Source organism: Pteropus vampyrus, unplaced genomic scaffold (assembly GCF_000151845.1).
Source record: "Pteropus vampyrus isolate Shadow unplaced genomic scaffold, Pvam_2.0 Scaffold287, whole genome shotgun sequence".
Classification (NCBI taxonomy): Eukaryota; Metazoa; Chordata; class Mammalia; order Chiroptera; family Pteropodidae; genus Pteropus; species Pteropus vampyrus.
In genome coordinates, this window is record NW_011889068.1 from 1,324,559 (window position 1) to 1,333,547 (window position 8,989).

The window sequence follows — 8,989 nt, forward strand, 5'->3', positions numbered from 1 at the left end:
AGACATCAAGATTAAAATAAGTTCTAAATCAGGGTAATAAAGCAGAAACCTCAGGCCATAAAGCCATAAAGATGAGAATTAGCAATGGCTTCTCTCACGGACAATGAGAACACCAAACTAAAGCTACAGGATTGTGTGTAGAAAATTTTGGCAAAGATCAAAACAATGGACAGAAAGCAGTTACTTAATAACAAGAGATGTATGCAGCATAAAACTGGGAATAGAAAAATAAGTAGCAAATCTCAATAAATGACCACCAAAAGCAGTAAAAAAGTTCATAATACAGCTTTTGTCCATTAAAATTAGATCACATTTTTCCTTATGATTATCACTTTCCTGTCAACATGTTTCTGAACGGGAGAGTAAGCAGCAAAACTACCACTAGTCCAATGGGAATGGTGAATAATCTTGGGTACTACCCACAGGAGTATATCATACAAATAAGTATTAACATGAATGTAAAATGCTAAGAACCAATCATCTAGTCAATACAGCAACAGTAATTTGCAATCAGAAATGAAGTCAAGAACCCCAATCAAGATGGCAGAATAGATTTGTCTAAAGCCATGGAATGTACATCACCAAGAGTGAACTCTAAGGTAAATGATGGACTTTGGAGGATTATGTGTCAACGTTGATTCATCAATGGATAAGAAATATATATATATATACCATTCGGTAAGTAATGTTGATAAAGGAAGAAACCATACATGTATCAAGGAAGGGGGTATATGGGAAACCTCTGTACTTTCCTTAAAATTTTCTTGTAAACCTAAAACTACTTAAGTAAGTCTTAAAAAAAATCTTTTTAACAACAAAAAGCAGCCAATGTTGAATCCAAGATGTCCTTTTAATTGGGTCTAGAAAATGTGCTAAAACTAGGTAGTTAGAAAGAACAGATATTTTCAAAAGGAATATGAACCTTGGCATTCAGCATATTGAAATTGACAATTCTAAATCTCCTAAATAGCAGTGTTTATTCTCGATGTAAAACCATCATAATAAAGCAAGAGCTATAGGAACCAGGATGAACTCAAAATAAGGATCTCGGGAATTCTAGAAAAAAAAAAATTCTAAGGCATATTAAAATTTCAATCGACTATAAGGTTTTTTTTTAACTCATACCAGAAAACCCATAATTTTAAATTTCTTATATACATACTCTTCAATTTAATATGCTAAAGATCACCATTTTGAAATAAAAACTTTGTTGTCAAATTAATCTCAATAGTCCAAAAACATTTAATTATAAAGGCAGAACTATCTCCGATACTGGGCTCCCTTTATAGGACAGAACTACTTGCCAGATTTGTAGATAGATATTATATTCATGGTTAAAAGACCCTAAGTCTTTCGTAGGTTAAGGCCTCAATTCCAAAAATACTAAACACAGTGACTAACAAACTATCATGGACACTGAGAATCTATTCTGATATACGTAAAAGGAGAAAATCAGTCCAAAGAACAGAATTTGATTATTAAAGATCTTCAAAAAATTGTCAAATCATAAAAGGTCTGATTTTCTTTATGAAAACAGAACTTTTGCATGTCTACTAACCCACCTTTTAAGAAGCAAAATCTGGTGTTATTTCCCTGAAGTTTTTCCATGGCCTTTAAAGCCTCCCATTCCTTAGTTTATAACATTATAGTAGACCCTTTATGATCTAACCAGTACTCATCTCTTCTAGTCTCATTTCTTGCAAAATTACTGAAAAAGGCTTTTAAATGAAGCAATGTTCTGCTCATCTAATATTTTGACAGCACGATCTAGAATGCAACAACTCTTACAAAACCACTTAATTTTCTTAATTAACCAAATTCCACTTAATTAAGAGCCTGGCTTACACTAGGGTTCATTTCTAGGTAAGTGTCGATGATGCCCATGACTTGGGCTAAACGCTTGAGGACAGCAGGTTTTTCGGCTACTCTCTGCAATCCGCCCTTTTCAGCTTACATCAGTTATATCCTTATTGAGAGTTTAATATTTGTTTCCAAAACTATACCATTATATTGGTTATAATTACTTAAACTCTTGTTACTTAAGTGTTGTAAAACTGTGTTCCTATGAAAACTAAGTTGAATACCTTAGAACTAGTTTTTAAAGGAGTCACATACATACAAAGAAAATTCAACTTGAATTGGACAACTGAAAGATTAGAATAAACAACACACTTCTAGAAACATTTCTAGAAGGATTCTGATTTAAGTTCTCACTCTACTACACAAACTCAAGACTGCATTTCAGGCAAGATGCATTTACAGCGGTGGTTAGCAAATTATTTCCAAACTGTGAATCAATACGTAGTCAAAGAAAAGGTCTTTAAAAATGGGCAAATGAACATATACATCTGTTTTAATTTAAAATAAATCTTTAAAATAAGTATGATCACACATTTGAACTACTTTACAATTAACCAACTAACTAGGATGCTTCTACGCTACCACTGCTGAATTAGTGGACATCTGATCCTATCTAAAACATCTATGGAGACACTTGAGCCACATGGACCTATCATCCCATGTGCCACTACCAGCTAAACTACCCAGGTAAGAAGGGTTATTATTGGCAATACACCCATAACGCAATTATTGAACCAATAAAACATGATACTATTTTTATGTCTTAGTCCTATAAGCCAAAATTATAAATAAATGTTATGGGCTATTTGAACCCAGAGACATTTTCTAAGCAAGAATGTTTTTGACAAATATCAAAGACCTTTTGGCATGAACCAAATGTCCTACAGGCCCACTATTTGAGGTGTTACCAGCAAGATTTCTGTATTGATAAAACTGGGTGTTCTGAAAGAAAAAATGAAAAGCAGAGTTACCCTTGGTAAGCTATTACAACTCTAAGATGGCTTATTTTCCCCCTGTCTAATTCAAATGCGTCTGCCAGAACCGAATACAATTTCCTCTCCTCTTTCTCGGGTGGATTAAAAGAGTTGGATCATTATTTCCTAAGTGTTCATGTTTTTCCTATACTTTTGAGACTTAACTCAAATTTTTCACTCATTCTAATTTCAAATCTTTTAATCTTTCCCTCTTGATTCATTTTTAACTATCTTCACAGCTCATCAGGTAACTAAATCTCTTATTAGAACAGATAAATAGGAAGAGCCCCATTCTTATTTACTGTCATATTGAAAAAAGGATAGGTAACCTGTTGCTCTTTATCAAGTTATTGGTTATTCTTCCCCTTTCCACCAAAAGCAAACAGCTAACTTTCCAGTCTCCTTTATTTTCTTTCATTTCTGCTTCATATACCTCAGACTTCCCAAGTGTACAAAATACCTCACCAGGTAGAATACTTAATATCTATTGTGAAAACTCTATCGTGATGAGTATAACGCTGAAGAATTCTTACGGGAAGCCATTACTCCAATAAATGAGCTGCCCAGTGATTTTTCAACTTACAACTCTATATGGCAGTTTTTAAAGTCCAAGACAGATATGAATATACCCAGATTAAGAAGGACCCCAAAAGCTGCCTGGTTTCCTAGCTTGCTCCTGCTTAATGGCAATTCTGTGGCCTGGAGATAAAAACCAATGCCCAGCAACCATATCTTAAAACTGCCCTGAGCAAATAAAAGTACAGAGAAGCATAAAATAGAACTAGGTCAAGTTAACTGAATGACTATTACTATTACTCAACTACTATCGTCAACTGTTACAAATATTAGGACTTACAATTTTACTGCTTCACCTCCTATAAGGAGGAAGCCATTCTTTGCCTTATACCAGTGGCTTTGAATTTTTTAAATATAACTGGAAACGTGTTGGCTGATATGGACTCTCTGCCCCTCCCCTCTTCCCCACACACAAAATACAGTGTTTAAGGCCTCTTGGATCTTTTAAATCCTATTCTTGCACTCAAGTTAAGGGGCTCCTGTACTATTATAGGCAGACTTATACTGTTGTCACTGCTTTTAAACAGAACTCAAAAGCTGAGGTAAACAGGGCACAGAAGGTAGTCAACAGCTTTACCAGATTTTCATTCTCCACAACAATCCTATGGGGTGGATATTATTCCCATTTAATTGAGCTCAGTTCTTTCCTCAGAGAATTAAGTGATTTCCTTAGACCAAGACTAAATAGTAAAAAGTTGGTCTGACTCAAAACGTGGCGCTTTTTACACCACTAAATTCTTTGAATTATGTTTTTTAGTATGTATTTCTTTTACATTTCATCACATTCAAGACAAAACTACCCAAGATTTTTGGCTTCTCCTTGCAAGTTTACGCAGAACAGGTATTAAAGATCACCAGTGTTAAGTACCTTCCACACTACCTAGAAAGTTTTCTGATTTATGATCTGGCAGGAAAGGCAGACTGCATTAAGTGACCTAATGCAATTTCAGATTAACACAAGAAAAGATCCCCAAGTTCTTTTGAATCTGAATTAAGTCCATGTTGTGAAGAATATGCCAGTGACCATTTCCCACAATAATGCACTATAGCTCTTGTACAAAGTAACATGGTCCCTACTCTTTCTCTTAGTAAATGGTATAAATTAAACATTTCAGAAATGCATATAGCCAGAATGGTAGTAACCATTTAATAACAGACTAAAGAAAAACTTAGAACTCTAGAAGATTAGCTTCTTATGGGAAGCCAGGTGCTCAATGTACAATGAAGTCTGGTTCATCACTGATGTCACCAATTGATAACATTTATTCCAAAAAAAGATTACCTGCTTATTTTCCTCAAGTTAGAGAAAAAAAAAAAAAAATCAAAGTTCAGGGAAAAAATGAGCAATAAAAACTATAATTGATTAAAGTACACTTTCATTAATCAAGTTCAAAGACTATTTCTCTGGAAGAAATATCAGAGATATTTATTCCAAAAAATGCCATTTTATTCTTCCACTTTACTAGAAGACAATGAATTTAATGCAAGATGTTTCCAGTCAACATGACCATACGATATGAAAAAATGACAGGGACAAGAGGCCTGCTTGTAAAGGACCACAGTATCAGTAAATGTCGAATTTTCTCAAGTTGAAACAGAAAAGGCCTTGGAAAATTAGCAGTGCTGCTGACCTAGTTCTATTATTCTCTTTTCCAAAAGAAGCCGTTTTGCTCATTTACTTAACAAATACTTGAATATCTACTATATGTTAGAAGGCAAGGGCCAGGCAAAGATCACTGAGTTTTTTACCCTTGAAAAGACCAAGACTGGAAGCAAAAGCTTGTTTAGAATTCTGAACTTTTTATATAGCAAAGGAATTAAACTTTCATTTATCTAAACTCAGAGTGGAAATTTCACTTACACTTGGTTAAGAAGCCAGTGCTATTCTGAAGAACATGGGTAATGACCAGTATTCAAACCCTCTTAATAATTTATCAATAAAGAGAAGCTAATGAGAGATTAGTCATTCTCATCCACCGATCCTATGCACTACCTTTTTCCCTTGGTAAGGAAACCAAAGGGAAGCAAAGTTAATCTGGCTAGTCTTTTCCTAGGAAAATCCTCACACTGACCAGAGCTTTTATACTTTCAGTGTGGAAACATGTAAATACCTACCTGGAATTGCAAATAAATTGATTAGTAGAGGGTAAATGTTACCACGCCCCCTTTATTCCTAAAATTGACTTTTGCCTTAAGGGTAATTATAACTTGTAATGAACCCTTTGAAACCAAAATAAAAATGATTTGATCTATCAGGTGTAATAACTGGGGGAGGGGGGTGGAACACGGACACCAGAATGAACAAAACATGTACACAGGTATTAGTAAGAGCGAGGTGGGTGGGTGCGTGGGTGAGGGGAACAACACCTTTTATTGTAGAAAAAGGTGATTCTTTTCAAATTTTAAATATTCTTATTAACTTTGCAATATAAGAAGCGAACCACAAGATAAGCATTGTCATTTAGCCTCAATAAATTATGGAATTCCTTTCTCATCTTAGACATAAATGACATCAATGTTAAGATTTCAAATAAAATAAAAGCACTCAAAGACAGCACATGAGAAGACTTTCTGAGCCCATTTTCATAAAAACTATTACTGTTCTTTAAAAAGCCTGAAAAAAATACCATTTGAGAAAAATATTCATAATTTAGGAACTCAAGCTGTTATATTAATAATTAAAGACTAGTGTAAAAAAATCATAATACCATCACAATTTCAACAAAAGCCTGTATTCATTATAATAATTCTTCCAGGAACGAGATTCAAATACTAAGTAGTACACCTGGATTTCCTTACTGAGTCCCAGATTCAGTAACCTGTCCAGAGAAACTGGAATACTGTAACTCTCTATACACCAAAGCCCTACAATAGTGAAACCAAATGTGTAATCTAAAGTCCTGATTAAAGGTAACCATTCAGGAAAGTCATTTTAAATACCATTCCAAAAACTCCTGGGGTTCATTAAAAAGGTAAAGTATTAATGGATATAGGTCACTATATGAAAAATGGTCAAATCTTCTACCAATTTATCCTCAGATTTACTTTCCTGAATCGGAAAGCCATCAGTTTAAAAAAAAAAAACCAAAAACCTCAAATTAACAAAAAGGTAACGTTCAATTCTTGAAAGCTTTTTAGACAAACAGTGCTTCAACACAGTAGATACTGAATACTTAAAATACTTCTTGACTGAAACTGAAAAATCAAGCTTGAGTTATTCATAACCTTTTATTGTGGTTTTTAGTGTTCAAAGTTGACGTCCAACACTTAAATGCAGAAAGAGGCAAAAGCAACTGTGAAGCCAGAGTTTTTCTGCATGGCTGACTCATTATATTAACATTAGTCCACAATCTAGTGAAAGGCAGTTACTATGTCTATAATGAGTTTCCTATTACCTCTCTCTTACATAAAAATAAGCTATGTAAAGTACTTATTATCTACATATGTACATTTTCATAAAAAAAAATTACTTGAGAAATACTATGCACCCCAACTGTAACTGAAATTGTAATACCATTAATCTTTTCAAGTAATACAAAAAACAGAGTCTATTTAGTCTCTTTACACTGACTGAAATTAAATACTGCATTTACTTTATACAAACTTAACTATAATTGTTTTAAAATCTTTTAGTAATGACACTCAAAGACTTCAAAATTTGTAGCATTCAATTTTTAAAAGAAAAACCAAAAAAATTGGAAGTAACATAACTGATATTCATTATAGAAATCCTGTATCATAGTGAAGCTAGACTAAACATGTGATTCTCACCAGGACATCATTGCAGATATCTCTTAGCTCAGTTTCAATTTTCTCTCGGTATTCTCGAGCCATCTGCTGTTTTTTCTCAGCACCTTCCGTCTTTTGCTCAATACTTGAGACGACCCTCCAAGATGACCTACGAGCTCCTACAACATTTTTATAAGCAACTGAGAGAAGATTCCTCTCCTCATTGGATAATTCAGCTCCTTGCTCAGTTACAGACTTCATGCAGGCTGCCATGTCATCATATCGTTCAGCCTGCTCGGCCAGTTTGGCCTTCTGCACCAGCTCGTTTTTATCCATGACTGGGTGTTCTGTAGAAAAATAAAAGGAGGATTTAGATATTTTTTTCATCAAAAAACTCAAAATTATACCTTTTGTAAAAAAGCTATATTAACACTGCAAACCTATGAAGATTCTTCACACAAGGAATTTAATGCAGCCTCCCAAAATAGGGAAATACTCAGAAGGTAAATTTAAAACCATTAACATCAGTTTAACAAAATTACAACTGCATTACCATATCTTTGTTCAGAAGATCCTTTTTTTACACAAAGTCAAAGCAGGTTAGGTCAAGAGGCCACCTTAAAATTCAACCTATATCTTACCGGGCCAAAATTTCAACTCGTTTCCAATATCACTAAGTATAAAAAATTAAGCAGCTTTTCTTTAGTGAAAACGCTGCTTACAAAGAACGTTGCAATTTCTAACATACTTCCAAAATCATGATTCCTGTCAGTTTAATATGTAATTCATGCCTTTTTACTTTCATAATACATATTCTTTAAAGGACTGTTTAAATTTTGGTTGGTATTACCCCCTCATCCCAAATCCACTATCTCTGCACCATCTGTCAGCTGATCACAGAATGACAATTTTCTGGGAGAAATAACCAAATTGCTTGTTTTAAGATATTCTGAATATAAAACCACCACCAAAGTATCTAATTGAACCGATCCTATGGCCTCATTTATCTGTACCTTGTTATACGGCACACATACGACTATACACGAGTCCTGGAACTTTAACTCTTACTACTTTGTGACACTAAAATGTACGTATCAAATATTTTCAGTGTGAACAGTGTTTCTTATGCCATTCTGTTTCTAATAATGAAAATTAACTGAATATATTATCACTTAAGCTGCCCTTGCCATAACTTCCCATCTAATTCTTCCTCTCATTTTAAGCTCCCTACACTTTTCAACTTACCCCCATTATACTTTCCCTTAAAGATATCCTTTTGAAAGGTGTTAAACAGCACAGAAAGATACTAAAACATGAAATAGAATAAATTATTTTTTAAAGAAAAATAGCCTGAAGTGTCCAGTTAACAGTAAGAAGAGTCACTGTCATTGAGAATTGACTCCCCGATTTACCCCTTATCTTTCCAGGAAAATCCCACACTTAAAAAAAAAAAATTAGAGCAGATTCCCAAATATCTCAATAAGTAATCAGCTAGCTTAGATGTAAGGTGGAGTGTTTCAAGGCGAAAACTATTTAAAATTTGTGATTGCACATCCCCACCTCCATTCTCGAAATTACTAATTCTTCCTCTAGGAACTCGGAAACACTATCAGATTAATGCTGTTTTTAATGAAAAATTATCTAAAACCAGTACAAAGATTTCTATTCCCAACCCTGAGGGTACTACGGGGGAGCGGATTAGGTTTCTCAAAGAATAACCAGTGCTCAAGGCCTCGCTTCAATATTGCAGTGAGGACTCGCCGCACCCATTTAACCCCTAGCCGACATAAGACGTCGAGTTGGGCGAACCGAAAAGCCGCAGACCGTGACTTTTTAAAGCGCAAATCCTA

General features: G+C 34.3%; 1 protein-coding gene across 1 annotated transcript in view; it reads right to left on the minus strand.

Moving 5' to 3' along the window:
• Nucleotides 1-8,989, minus strand: part of YWHAZ (tyrosine 3-monooxygenase/tryptophan 5-monooxygenase activation protein zeta) — a 29,697-nt gene that overhangs the window by 19,071 nt on the left and 1,637 nt on the right. Inside the window, exon 2 of the mRNA XM_011376190.2 lies at nt 7,182-7,486. Within this exon, the coding sequence (XP_011374492.1) occupies nt 7,182-7,475 (294 nt within the window). The 5' untranslated portion in view covers nt 7,476-7,486. The remainder of the gene's footprint in view (nt 1-7,181; nt 7,487-8,989) is intronic.